At 43.7% G+C, this 14,908-nt stretch overlaps 1 protein-coding gene across 1 annotated transcript; it reads left to right on the forward strand.

Moving 5' to 3' along the window:
- Window positions 1-8,710: 8,710 nt before the first annotated feature.
- Window positions 8,711-14,616, forward strand: LOC135549151 (potassium channel subfamily K member 4-like). Its single transcript, XM_064979195.1, has 8 exons — window positions 8,711-8,750; window positions 10,719-10,813; window positions 11,156-11,420; window positions 11,535-11,652; window positions 11,749-11,909; window positions 12,033-12,219; window positions 12,818-12,960; window positions 13,162-14,616. The coding sequence occupies exons 3-8, from the start codon at window positions 11,232-11,234 to the stop codon at window positions 13,792-13,794; spliced, it is 1,431 nt and encodes a 476-aa protein (XP_064835267.1). The 5' UTR covers window positions 8,711-8,750; window positions 10,719-10,813; window positions 11,156-11,231; the 3' UTR covers window positions 13,795-14,616.
- The last annotated feature ends 292 nt before the right edge of the window (window positions 14,617-14,908 follow it).

Genomic DNA, 14,908 nt, shown 5'->3' on the forward strand with positions numbered 1-14,908 from the left:
AAAATAATAACCGAACACCAGAAACAAGTCTCCCACCGTTGCCGCTTGTTATAGAACACCTTCAGCCCCCAGCTGTGCCCTGGACACCATATGTGAATTGATTGCCCCCCATCTATCTTCAGAGCTCATACTGTTAGGTGACCTAAACTGGGACATCCTTAACACCCAAGCCGTCCTACAATCTATGCTAGATTCCCTCAATCTCTCACAAATTATCAATGAATTTACCAGGTACAACCCCAAATCCGTAAACACGGGCACCCTCATAGATATCATAATCACCAACCTGCCCTCTAAATACACCTCTGCTGTCTTCAACCAAAATCTCAGCAATCATTGCCTGTGTCCGTAATGGGTCTGCGGTCAAACGACCACCCCTCATTGCTTTCAAACGCTCCCTAAAACACTTCAGCGAGCAGGCCTTTCTAATCGACCTGGCCCGGGTATCCTGGAAGGATATTGTCATTCCGGCAGTAGAGGATGCCTGGTTATTCTTTAAAAGTGCTTTCCTCACATCTTAAATAAGCATTCCCCATTCAAAAAATTTAGAACCAGGAACAGATATAGCCCTTGGTTTACTCCAGACCTGACTGCCCTTGACCAGCACAAAAACATCCTGTGGCGTACTAAATTTGCATTGAACAGCCCCTGCGAGTTAGGAACAAATATACACAGGCAGTTAGGAAAGCAAAGGCGAGCTTTTTCAAATAGAAATTTGCATCCTGTAGCACAAACTCCAAAAAGTTAATGGACACTGTCAAGTCCATGGAGAATAAGAGCACCTCCTCCCTGCTGCCCACTGCACTAAAGATAGGAAACACTGTCACCGCCGATAAATCCACGATAATTGAGAATTTCAATAAGCATTTTTCTATGGCTGGCCATGCTTTCCACCTGGCTACCCCTACCCCGGTCAACAGCCCTGCAACCCCACAGCATCTTGCCCAAACCTCCCCCATTTCTCCTTCACCCAAATCCAGATAGCTGATGTTCTGAAAGAGTTGCAAAATCTGGAACCTTACAAATCAGCGGGGCTAGACAATCTGGACCCTCTCTTTCTAAAATTATCTGCCGCAATTGTTGCAACCCCTATTACTAGCCTGTTCAACCTCTCTTTTGTATCGTCTGAGATCCCCAAAGATTAGAAAGCTGCTGCGGTCATTCCCCTCTTCAAAGGGGGAGACACTCTAGACCCAAATTGTTAGACCTATATCTATCCTACCCTGCCTTTCTAAGGTCTTCGAAAGCCAAGTTAACAAACAGATCACCGACTATTTCGAATCCCACCGTACCTTCTCCGCTATGCAATCTGGTTTCTGAGCTGGTCATTGGTGCACCTCAGCCACGCTCAAGGTCCAAAACAATATCATAACCGCCATCGATAAAAGACAATACTGTGCAGCTGTATTCATCGACCTGGCAAAGGCTTTTGACTCTGTCAATCACCACATTCTTATCGGCAGACTCAACAGCCTTGGTTTCTCAAATGACTGCCTCGCCTAGTTCACCAACTACTTCTTAGACAGAGTTCAGTGTGTCAAATCGGAGGGCCTGTTGTCCGGACCTCTGGCAGTCTCTATGCGGGTGCCACGGGGTTCAATTCTCGGGCCGACACTTTTCTCTGTATACATCAATGATGTGGTTCTTGCTGCTGGTGATTCTCTGATCCACCTCTACGCAGACATCACCATTCGGTATACTTCTGGCCCTTCTTTGGACACTGTGTTAACTAAACTCCAGACGAGCTTCAATGCCATACAACTCTCCTTCCGTGGCCTCCAACTGCTCTTAAATGCAAGTAAAACTAAATGCATGCTCTTCAACCGATCACTGCCCGCACCTGCCCGCCGTTCTGACTTCCAGAACTCTACTTCCAGACTCACATTAAGTTAGCGGTGGCAGGTAGCCTAGTGGTTAGAGCGTTGGACTAGTAACCGAAAGGTTGCAAGATTGAATCCCCGAGCTGACAAGGTAAAAATCTGTTGCTCTACCCCTGAACAAGACAGTTAACCCACTGTTCCTAGGCCATCATTGAAAATAAGAATTTGTTCTTAACTGACTTACCTAGTTAAATAAAGATTAAATAAAAAAGCATCTCCAATCCAAAGCATCTCCACCATATCAGACCTATGCCCCTTCTGCCCACCCCATGCCCCCTGCCCCTGCGACAAGGACCTCCACATGACAGCACATGCTGTCAATATGCCCAGGCCATGAGCAGAGCAACAGGCCCAACCCTGTTCACCCACGACTGCGTGGCCACGCACGCCTCCAACTCAATCATCAAGTTTGCGGACGACACAACAGTGGTAGGCTTGATTACCAACAACGACGAGACGGCCTACAGGGAGGAGGTGAGGGCCCTTGGAGTGTGGTGTCAGGAAAATAACCTCACACTCAACGTCAACAAAACTAAGGAGATGATTGTGGACTTCAGGAAACAGCAGAGGGAACACCCCCCTATCCACATCGATGGAACAGTAGTGGAGAGGGTAGTAAATTTTAAGTTCCTCGGCATACACATCACAGACAAACTGAATTGGGCCACTCACACAGACAGCATCGTGAAGAAGGCGCAGCAGCGCCTCTTCAACCTCAGGAGGCTGAAGAAATTCGGCTTGTCACCAAAAGCACTCACAAACATCTACAGATGCACAATCGAGAGCATCCTGGTGGGCTGTATCACCGCCTGGTACGGCAACTGCTCCGCCCACAACCGTAAAGCTCTCCAGAGGGTAGTGAGGTCTGCACAACGCATCACCGGGGGCAAACTACCTGCCCTCCAGGACACCTACACCACCCGATGTCACAGGAAGGCCATAAAGATCATCAAGGACAACAACCACCCGAGCCACTGCCTGTTCACCCCGCTATCATCCAGAAGGTGAGGTCAGTACAGGTGCATCAAAGCTGGGACCGAGAGACTGAAAAACAGCTTCTATCTCAAGGCCATCAGACTGTTAAACAGCAACCACTAACATTGAGTGGCTGCTGCCAACACACTGACTCAACTCCAGCCACTTTAATAATGGGAATTGATGGGAAATTATGTAAAATATATCACTAGCCACTTTAAACAATGCTACCTAATATAATGTTTACATTATTCATCTCATGTGTATACGTATATACTGTGCTCTATATCATCTACTGCATCTTTATGTAATACATGTATCACTAGCCACTTTAACTATGCCACTTTGTTTACATACTCATCTCATATGTATATACTGTACTCGATACCATCTACTGTATCTTGCCTATGCTGCTCTGTACCATCACTCATTCATATATCTTTATGTACATATTCTTTATCCCCTTACACTTGTGTATAAGACAGTAGTTTTGGAATTGTTAGTTAGATTACTTGTTGGTTATTACTGCATTGTCGGAACTAGAAGCACAAGCATTTCGCTACACTCGCATTAACATCTGCTAACCATGTGTATGTGACAAATAAAATTTGATTTGATTTGATTTGGAACCCCCACTATTACACCAGCCCAAGCCCCATCCTGCGACCTAAGAGGTATGTGTCAGATGCTCAACATCTTCTCTACTGTGATCGTCTGGGCCTAAACCACACAAAATGGAACACAGTGTTCCACAAAAGCTTTTACCATCTCACCCTGGAATATACAAGGTCTGAGGTCATCTGCCTTCATCCTAAAAAGCAGGAACCCAGACTTCATCAAAGAAATTGGAAATACTGACATTGTCATCCTACAAGAAACATGGTATAATGAAGACACACCCACTGATTGCCCTCTAGGTTACAGATTGCTGGTTGTCCCATCCACCAAACTACCAGGTGTGAAACAGGGAATAGACTCAGGGGGTATGCTAATTTTGTATAGAGCAGACCGAACCCACTCTATTAAATTAGTCGAAACAGGAACATTTTACATCCGGCTAGAAATTAATAAGGATATTATCTCAACAGAGAAACATTTCCTCATGTGTGCTACCTATACCCCCCAATAGAATCCCCATACTTTAACGATGACAGCTTTGCCAGACTAGAGGGGGAGATCAACAATTTCCAGGCTCAGTGACATGTACTAGTCTTTGGCGACCTAAATGCCAGAACTGGACAAGAACCTGACACCCCTAGCACACAGGGGGACAAACACCTGCCTGAAAGTGACAGCATTTCACCCCCCATATGCCCCACTAGACACAACTAAAACAACATAACAAAAAAAACGGGTCACAACTCCTGCAGCTCTGTCGGACGTTGGGTATGTACAGTCAATGGTAGGCTTCAAGGGGACTCCTATGGTAGGTACATCTATAGCTATAGCTCATCTCTTGGCAGTAGCACTGTAGACTACTTTATCACTGACCTCAACCCAGAGTCTCTCAGAGCATTCACAGTCAGTCCACTGACACCCCTATCAGACCACAGCAAACTCACAGTATACTTGAACAGAGCAATACTGAATCATGAGGCATCAAAGCCAAAGGAACTGAGTAATATTAAGAAATACTATAGATGGAAGGAATGTAGCTTGGAAACCTACCAAATAACAATTAGGCGACAATAAATTCAATCCCTTTTAGACAACTTCCTGGACAAGATGTTCCACTGTAATAGTGAAGGTGTAAACTTGGCAGTAGAAATTCTTAACAGAATATTTGACCTCTCAGCTTCCCTATCAAATCTAAAAATCTCAAATAGAAAACCAAAGAAAATGAAAAACAATGACAAATGGTTTGATGGAGAATGCAAAAATCTAAGAAAGAAATTGAGAAACCTGTCCAACCAAAAACATAGAGACCCAGAAAACCTGAATCTACGCCTTCACTGGTGAATCACTAAAACAATACAGAAATACACTACGAAAAAAGAAGGAACAGCACATCAGAAATCATGTAATTGAAGAATCCATAGACTAACCACTTCTAGGAAAATTGGAAAACACTAAACAAACAACAACACGTAGAATTATCTATCCAAAATTGAGATGTATGGGTAAACCACTTCTACAATCTTTTTGGCTCTATATCAAAAAACAAACAGCAAAAACATGTTCATGATCAAATACAAATCTTATAATCAACTATTGAAGACTACCAGAACCAACTGAATTCTCCAATTACCTTGAATGAACTATAGGACAAAATAAAACCCTCCAACCCAAAAAGGGTCAAATATACAGACAACAAATTCCAATTGGCTATACTAAAACTCTTTAACATCATCCTTAGCTCTGGCATCTTCCCCAATATTTGGAACCAAGGACTGATCACCCCAATCCACAAAAGTGGAGACAAATTTGACCCCAATAACTACTGTGGGATATGCGTCAACAGCAACCTTGGGAAAATCCTCTGCATTATCATTAACAGCAGACTCGTACATTTCCTCAAAACATACGACATTATAAAATCCATGTATACAAGCAACAAGTGTGCGGTTAAAATAGGCAAAAAAACACACACATTTCTTCCCACAGGGCCATGGGGTGGGACAGGGATGCAGCTTAAGCCCCACCCTCTTCAACATATATATCAACAAATTGGCGAGAGCACTAGTAAAGTCTGCAGCACCCGGCCTCACCCTACTAGAATCTGAAGTCAAATGTCTACTGTTTGCTGATGATCTGGTGCTTCTGTCACCAACCAAGAAGGCCCTACAGCAGCACCTAGATCTTCTGCACAGATTCTGCAGGACCTGGGCCCTGACAGTAAATCTCAGTAAGACTAAAATAATGGTGTTCCAAAAAAGGTCCAGTCGCCAGGACCACAAATACAAATTCCATCTAGACACCATTTCCCTAGAGCACACAAAAAACTATACATACCTTGGCCTAAACATCAGCGCCACAGGTAACTTCCACAAAGCTGTGAACAATCTGAGAGACAAGGCAAGAAGTGCATTCTATGCCATCAAAAGGAACATAAAATTTGAAATACCAATTAGGATCTGGCTAAAAATACTTGAATCAGTGATAGAACCCATTGCCCTTTATGGTTGTGAGGTCTGGGGTCCGCTCACCAACCAAGAATTCACAAAATGGGACAAACAACAAATTGAGACTCTGCATGCAGAATTCTGCAAAAATATCCTCAGTGTACAACGTAGAACACCAAATAATGCATGCAGAGCAGAATTAGGCCGATACCCGCTAATTATCAAAGTCCAGAAAATAGCTGTTAAATTCTACAACCACCTAAAAGGAATTGATTCCCAAACCTCCCATAACAAAGCCATCAGCTATAGAGAGATTAACCTGGAGAAGAGTACCCTATGCAAGCTTTTCCTGAGGCTCTGTTCACAAACACACCCTAGAGAGCCCCGGGAGAGCAACACAATTAGACCCAACCAAATCATGAGAAAACAAAAAGATAATTACTTGACACATTGGAAAGAATTTACAAAAACACTGAGCAAACTAGAATGCTATTTGACCCTAAACAGAGAGTACACAGTGGCAGAATATCTGACCACTGTGACTGACCCAAACTTAAGGAAAGCTTTGACTATGTACAGACTCCGTGAGCATAGCCTTGCTATTGAGAAAGGCCGCCATAGACAGACCTGGCTCTCAAGAGAAGACAGGCTATCTGCACACTGCCCACAAAATGAGGTGGAAACATAGCTGCACTTCCTAACCTCCTGCCCAATGTATGACCATATTAGAGACACATATTTCCCTCAGATTACACAGATCCACAAAGAATTTGAAAACAAACCCGATTTTGATAAACTTCCATATCTATTGGGTGAAATAACACAGTGTGCCATCACAGCAGAAAGATTTGTGACCTGTTGCCGCAATAAAAGGTCAACCAGTGAAGCACAAACACCATTGTAAATACAACCCATATTTATGCTTATTTATTTTCTCTTTTGTACTTTAACCATTTGTACATCGTTACAACACTGTATATATAAATAATATGACATTTGCAATGTCTTTATTATTTTGGAACATCTGTGAGTGTGATGTTTACTGTTCATTTTTATTGTTTATTTCACTTTTGTATATTATCTACATTTGCTTTGGTAATGTTAACATATGTTTCACATGCCAATAAAGCCCATTGAATTGAATTGAGAGACATGAGAGAGAGATAATAGAGAGAGACGTACAATAAGAGAGAGAGAACTAAAGGAGAAAGAGTGAGAGAGAGAGCGAGACATGAGAGAGAGAGAAAGAGAAATAAAGGAGAAAGAGAGTGAGAGAAATAAAAGAGAGAGAGAGAGAACGAGAGAGAGACATAAAAGAGAGAGAAATAAAGGAGAAAGAGAGAGAGAGACATAAAAGAGAGAGAAATAAAGGAGAAAGAGAGAGAGAGAGACATGAGAGAGATAAAAGAAAGAGAAATAAAGGAGAAAGAGAGAGAGAGAGAGCTACTGATGATTATAGTGCTCGCCATTGTTGATGTGTTGTTTTCTGTCACCGCAGTCTGATTTTCTCATGAATAATGAAACAGCATTGATGCATAGTAATCACATATTTGGTGTTTAATGTTGATCAAGAGTAGGTTTGGTAAATTGCGTCAGTCCCATTCCTGATGCTTCACCCCTCCTTGTGTTTGGAAAATTCCATTAATTTTCACCCATTATTTTTGCTCAGCATTCTGTTTGGCAGTGCAATGCCAATAAAATCTATTTGATAGAGCACTGGGAAAAAAATAAGACAACTATAAAAAGGTAATCTAGTCTACTTAATGTGCCACCTGGCACCTGTGTGTGTAGATAGTCCAACTGTAGTACAAAATGCATACCTCATAAATGTATTTCAAAGGTTTCATTAACGGTGTGGATGCAGAAATAGACTGGCACTCCTCCAATTGGGCTTCAGAGGAAGATAAAGAGGAGGGGCGGGACAGGGAGGGGGAAAGCAGTGGAATGGAGGAAGAAAGATATACAGGAAAGATAGGAGAGGGGTAAGAATGAAATATTTGATTGGGGAATTCTGGGAGCTCAGTCCCATCAGCGGGATACCCCTGGGAAGCATAACCACAACCCTGCTGCTGCACACACACTACACACAGAAACACACGCAAACACACGCACACCGCATATATCAAACCCAGCAGCAGCAGTTCCAGGGAGTGGCTGGATTCTTTGGAGGGGGTCTGCTGAGGGTAGCAGAGGGGGAGCTTGCTGCCCATTGCAGAGTCGGCAGTGTACCGCTAGCAGACCTCTTGTAAACTCCACGAGAGGAATTCATCCTGGCACTGTCAGACTGAGACACTGATACTGATAACTGCTCATGCACATGGAGTCACAGAGCTACACTACTACAGTATATTGCACAAGTAGTGTGTTACACTGTAAGTCTGAATAGTGGAAATGCTTACTACCACACTCACACGATGTGGACCACAATGTGGTAATCAGGTTAGTGGGTGCTGCTTAGCATATTCTATATCCTTTTTTTACTCTATGCTTATTTCCTTGGAGAAACCAAGCAATCCAAATCAGGGTAGAGGAAACAAACAAAAAAATCCCATTCTAGCTCAGTGTATCTGCATTGACCCCTCCCTTCATCTCTCTCACTCCCTTTCTCCCACTCATTCCACTTCTCCCTCTTAATTCACCTCTCTCCCTCTCTTTTCTTGGCATCAGTTTGATGGAGTATCTTTTCATTTCTTTGGTTCTCAGCAACAGCCTATCCCACACGCTTATGCACACTTACTATCCTAGTGTCCGGTGTCTAGTGTTTTGTGTCTAGTGTGTGAGTGTGAAAGAGACGCTGCTGATACCCTGGATTTTTAAGATCGTTCATTTTGAGGTAAGAGATGACCACAGGCTTCGCCCCGTTTGTTAGAGACCCCAGAATCCTGCGTTCATTGGATGAGATAATTCATGTTTTATTGTTTGATAGATCTTATGGGCCGATGGGGACTTGCTGTTTGTATGTGTTATTAAGCATTGTAATGGCTATTGGTTGCAATTGTTTCCTTGGAACAGATCATTTACCCCATTTTAACTGCAATCTGTGTGATTTAAGAATGTAGTCTCAGGCATTCTGACTGTATTGTGTGTGAAGTATCTATACCTTACAAGGGCCATGGCTTGGTATCACGTTGAGCATTAAAGCCACTTAACTTCAGTATCTCAAGGATGACATGTTCACACAAGAGTAAGGTACTACATAAGTTCATGTACGGTTATGCTAAACTGGAGAGATTGTAATTAAGAACAATTCAAAGTAAACCTTGTTAAAAGTTTCTAAACGATTCATTGCCGGCACTGGAAAGGCCTTTTGACAACTTTGGTAATTGTATAGAAATGTGACTGTCACCCTAATAAGGAAGATGTCAGCTAATGCACATGGCCAAAGGGTTGAAGGGCAGTTATTTTGATCGGTGTACACGTGCAAAATAGCTGCACGTAAGGATGCAGGCTTGTCTGTCTGTGCATTTGTTTGTGTATCCTGAGCAGCTGCTGAATTTGTTTGGCTGGGTGGTGTACCTTTCACTGTGTGGGTGACAGCCTATTGGTCTCAGGTTGAATCAGGGCCAGAGGAGCTGCTGACTGCAAAAACAATGTTACATCTAAAATGAGAAGGAGAGATAGTAATATATTACGGTCACACAAATACAATACGTACTGAAGTAAAGGCCTACTACTCCACAATTTCAGTAAAGAAAATCAGACAGAGGAAAAATATTGCGACTAAATGACACCTACATGTAACTAACTGTACAGTATTAGTGTGCCCCGGGAGTCTTTAATCTGGGCTGACTAGAAATCTAAATTACTAATTTCCCCAACCATTCACCATTAGAGGCGGCTTGGGAATCAGGTTGAAGTTTATTGTCATGAATCTGGAAACAGAACCTAGTGTTTTCCGCTAGATGGGTCAGCTACAAATTAAAAAAATCAGCTATATCGTAAAAACAAATGAAAACAAAAAATGTGCTTTTTCATTTTAATTTAGGTTCGGGTTATGTTTAAAATGAGATTTGATGACTTTGTGGCTGTGCCAGCTAGTGACCACTCTGCAGAGCTGCCTTCAGGGCAGGATTCATGACAATAAATACCAATGTGCTCTTGGGAAGGACATTACACTAAATCAGCTCTGTCACGTCAGGGTCCTAAGAGTCATGGGGTATTCCTTCTTCACACAGTCTGCTAATAGTGTGGCATGCCTGGTAGAGAACAATATTTCTCCCCTGTGTTATTGGACAGACATAGCTCACACACACACACACACACACACACACACACACACACACACACACACACACACACACACACACCTACTTCATGCTCTACCCCACCCTGCTGACGCACACCTCTATTTGTCTTTTTAATGTTCATTGAATGTGCATTTTGTACATTTGTGTATCTTCCCCTTCCACCCTTACACCGGCTTGATGTTCTTTTCTCTCCTCGATGTGATCCATTAGAGAGAGAGCATACAACAGATGCATCTTTCATACAGGGTTTTGGTTGACAGCAAGCACCTACACGGGTGTCTTGTTGCAGCTCATTGTCTGTCGTCGGTAACGTTGTGTTCACAACGAAGAGCACAATGTACCAGTGGAAGCCCATGTTTTCATTGGCAAACAGTAATGTAGGGAATCTCTTTCATCAATGGAGAACATACAATGAACTATTCTGAACAGGCAATTGTTGTGTTTGTAGTTTGATGATCTTTAATATGATCTTTGTAATGTTGTCATGGATGAATTAGGAATCTCTTCCATGCCTTTCAGTCCAGTTACATAATGTTTATTTTGTTTGACACCAGGCTCTGAGTTTGACGGCCACCCCCAGCAGCTACGGGTCCAGAGACTCCATCATCAGGCGCAGCTGGAAGAGGGAGAAAGACAAGTAGCGAGAGAGGTAACCGAGGGGTGAAGAGGAATGGGGTGGATAGTAATGATCATTTACGCAGACACATCTCTGGTAGAGTTCATGTCCATTCCTGGTTTGAATGTATACTACATCCCTGACGCCACCCAAACAACACTAGGTTTGACAGGTTCCTTCCTGCTTATCAGACAGTATATAGTAGCCTATGCATGTAGTGTAACCATTAGCAACATCTCTATAGGTTTCCGGTCAGTAATATGGTAGGGGATTCAGTCTGCATTATGTTTCGTTTCCCGGTTAATAATTACCTTGCAGTTAAGCTAATGTGGATCTGTTTCCATGAGGTCGCTGTGTTGTCTGTTTGTTCTGCAGCTGGGCTCCAGAGCGCACCAGCACTGGCAGCTGGGGGAAGAAGCCTCCTTCTCTGGGGCTGAACGAAGGTGCGAGCATGCGCTGCTCCACCCTCCTGTGTATCCTGGCGGGGGTGCTGCTGTACCTAGTGCTGGGGGCTGTGGTGTTCCAGGCCCTGGAGGCTCCTCGTGAGCAGGACCAGCACACGCAGCTGCAGGACACACGCAGATCGTTCCTGGAGAACTACACCTGCGTCAGCCCAGACATCCTGCAGGCTCTCATAGAGGTACACTACGTTAAGAGATCAAACAGATACATATGACGGGGATATCAGGCTTTCAGGTTGTCATTCCCTCTCACTTTAACTCACTTCCTGACCTGACTATGTCTCCCATCCCAGGAAGTGGCAGATGCCGTGGGAACTGGGGTGGATCCTAGCAGCAACTCCTCTACTTTCACCAGCCAATGGGACTTGGCTAGTGCCTTCTTCTTCTCTGGGACCATCATCACCACCATCGGTAGGTCAGCAGCCTGATCTCCCCTATGTTTACTCAATTGTGACACACTGACTCTACCTATCCCAACCCTAAAGCTCTACAACCCATCATCCTCAGGTTTTGGGAACATCTCCCCGAAGACGGAATGGGGGCAGCTGTTCTGTATCTTCTATGCCCTGGTGGGGATCCCTCTGTTTGGTATCCTGCTGGCTGGAGTTGGAGACCATCTGGGGACTGGGCTGAGGAAGGCCATCCTCAAAATAGAGTTCATCTTAGCGGTGAGACACTCAACAGTAGCTGTTTGGCTGAACGTGTTTCCTCTGTCTTTTTCAGTCTATCAGTATTTCAGTCTCTGCATTTCTTTCATTCCTCTTTTTCATGTTTTCCTCTCTCTCCCTCAGAAATGGAAGGTCAGTCCTACTATTGTTCGTGTCATCTCAGCTGTCCTCTCCATCCTGTTGGGGGTAGCCATTTTTGTTGCTGTGCCAACGCTGGTGTTTCAGGAGGTGGAGAAATGGACTCTCCTGGAGGCTTCCTACTTTGTTGTCATCACTCTGACTACAGTGGGCTTTGGCGACTATGTTGCAGGTACTTTCACCACTGCATTTTGGGATTGGGTCAAGGAATCTGTCTCAAAAGGTCAAAACTCTCTTTTCATTGTTGAAACTCTCTTTTCATTGTTGAAACTCTCTTTTCATTGTTGAAACTCTCTTTTCATTGTTGAAACTCTCTTTTCATTGTTGAAACTCTCTTTTCATTGTTGAAACTCTCTTTTCATTGTTAAACCTCTTTTCATTTCAGACACATACATGCCTGCTTCTCCAGATGTAGTTCCCACTGTGTTTTTAATTTGTATTGAACCTTTATTTAACTAGGCAAGTCAGTGTTAGGGCACTAAACAGTCCAGTCAGGAGTGATAAAATACAGTCAGTCACCAAACTGGCCACTTCCTTTATTCAATTATTCACAATCGTCCTACGACAGTTGAATTATTAATTGGCTCATCTGTGTGGTTTCATTGCCCCTAGAGTTTTCAGGCAACGCAGTCTGTAATGTTCATTCTTGTGAGATTAACAGCACGCCTTCCATGTGTAAACTAACCTGTAGACGTGTAAAGTTGCTGATTCTCCATTGTCTATACTTGTAAACCCCTATCTATCCTTATCCTCTTGCTTATCTCTGTCAGGTGATAGCGGAGATGGTGGGAAAGACCACTGGTACAAGCCTCTGGTGTGGTTCTGGATCCTGCTGGGCCTGGCCTACTTTGCCTCTATCCTGTCCATGATTGCAAACTGGCTTCGGGTCCTGTCCAAGAAGACCAGGGCTGAGGTGGGGGGCCGGAATGGGAGAGTACAAGCTTAAAGCAAATGGGCTGCACCAAACATTTGATGTCACCTACAGCCACCTTGTTTTCTTCTATGATCCTCCCTTCCTCTCTCATCAACTCTCTTTTTTCTGTTGTGACTTTTATTAAATGCACTTTAAATAAATTGTGACTTGATTTGATCTCTTTCCTCTCTCTCTTCCCAGATGGAGGAGCTCAGAGCCCGTACCACTGACTGGGGTCAGAACATCCAGAACATGTCCGTGGACTTCCGCATGCCAGACGACCCCTTCAAACGACGGAGGCGAAAGCATCGCCATGGTCCTCGCAGCCGGGGCCATGGGGCGGGTCATGTGTCTGGGACCAGGGCCCCTGGGGAGGGGGACAGGGTGACGGGGAATGGCCAGCTGAACAGCCAATCAGAGACTGGATCGTCCTCATATTCTTACTCCTCCAACGATTCCAAGTCGGGGTCAGGGTCTGAGACAGGGTCAGAGGCCACACAGTCGGAGCGGGTAGTAGAGGGTAAAGAGAAGGATGTCGATAAGGAGAACGCCTTCCCAGAAGCCCTGTATTCCCAGCCTCTGGACTACTTTGGAGAGAATCTGGCATACATTGATGAGTCCTCAGACGCAGTGAGTGGGAAATTACATTTGGATCCCCTATTGGATTCAGCACAGCCCATCTCTGCACGCTCACGGAAGCCCAAGAGGAGACGGCCCAGAAGACCGCCCCCAGAGAAGATCCCCAAAATCAGCCCTACCAAGCCTGAGAAGAAAGAGCCAAATGGAGACATACCCCCTGAAAATCCCCCGCCCCCTCCACCAAAGGATGGATGAACCAAATGCTCAAGCGTGAGTTTGTATGTCAGGTAAATGAACAGGAACTCTACTGGTAGCAGCCAAATTCTCCCCTTGGGAGAGCTTAACGATCTGACTAACCGGGGGGGGTTTGTTTCCAGAGCATGTTGAAAGTGGATGGAAGGGAAGAAAAAGAAGTGTTGTGAGAAGAACTGAACCTGATTGATATGTTTTATTCACTGCACTGTTCATGTTTTCTAAACATAGTTTGAGTGTGTGTATGTCGTAATATGCCTGATTCTAATATGGACTAGGCCTTGATGTAATAGTAAAGTGACTTATTCAAATAATCCTAACAAAACTTAATCACCGTCACCACACTGACCTGAGGTTGCCTTGGTAGGGTTTTAATAATGTTTTAACGTGCCCCTCTCACCCATGTTTATTTGAGCGCTACCTACTGGGCAATCATGGAACTGCACAGCCCTGTTTCCTCTGGATAGAATCTGCAGTGAAGCACAGCAACACAAAGGGTTTCTAACTCTGAATCAATCCCTATTGCTTTCGTCTTTACGGGAAAAAAACGCCTTACGACAATAACTCTACCATGATGAATTTGCCCCAAATGTCTGGAGACCAAACTTTAGTAAACAAAGCTTTTGGTCTATAATAGGACAATTCAAGGCAGGAGTAAATCCTGTCTCTGCCAATAACCACATCAGGTCTTGCATGACCTAGCCTAAGTATTACAGTACTGACTTTCCTCATGCGTGCACTGTGTACAGCATATGCCATTGTATAAATTGTTCTGAGTATTATTCTTCAAATGTATTGCACAAAACTGTCATGTAAAATAAACCTTTAAAAAAAAAAGATTTTCCAGCATTTTTATTATTTTCCTGAGGAAGACGAAAAACAAACTTCAGAGTGATTTGTTTTATTGCGAAGGTTTTATCAAGTTTAATACATTCATAAACATGAATGTCAGTAAATCTAAGGACAATGTATACACAGGGACACAATGAGCAGGAATAACAACAGTCATTGAGAATGATATTGCAGACATCCATCTTCTCTTAGTTCCTCAATTAACTAACTACATACGTGAAATGAGAAAAACATATATTATGTCTTACAAACCATTTGCACTTAT

Source organism: Oncorhynchus masou, chromosome 12 (assembly GCF_036934945.1).
Source record: "Oncorhynchus masou masou isolate Uvic2021 chromosome 12, UVic_Omas_1.1, whole genome shotgun sequence".
Classification (NCBI taxonomy): Eukaryota; Metazoa; Chordata; class Actinopteri; order Salmoniformes; family Salmonidae; genus Oncorhynchus; species Oncorhynchus masou.

Bases quoted from the DNA above. Each gene is read 5' to 3' on its own strand.
- LOC135549151 (XM_064979195.1), top strand. From the start codon at position 11,232: ATGCGCTGCTCCACCCTCCTGTGTATCCTGGCGGGGGTGCTGCTGTAC. The intron at 11,421-11,534 runs GTACACTACGTT...CTCCCATCCCAG, and splicing joins TCCTGCAGGCTCTCATAGAG to GAAGTGGCAGATGCCGTGGG. The intron at 12,961-13,161 runs GTGGGGGGCCGG...CTCTCTTCCCAG, and splicing joins CCAAGAAGACCAGGGCTGAG to ATGGAGGAGCTCAGAGCCCG.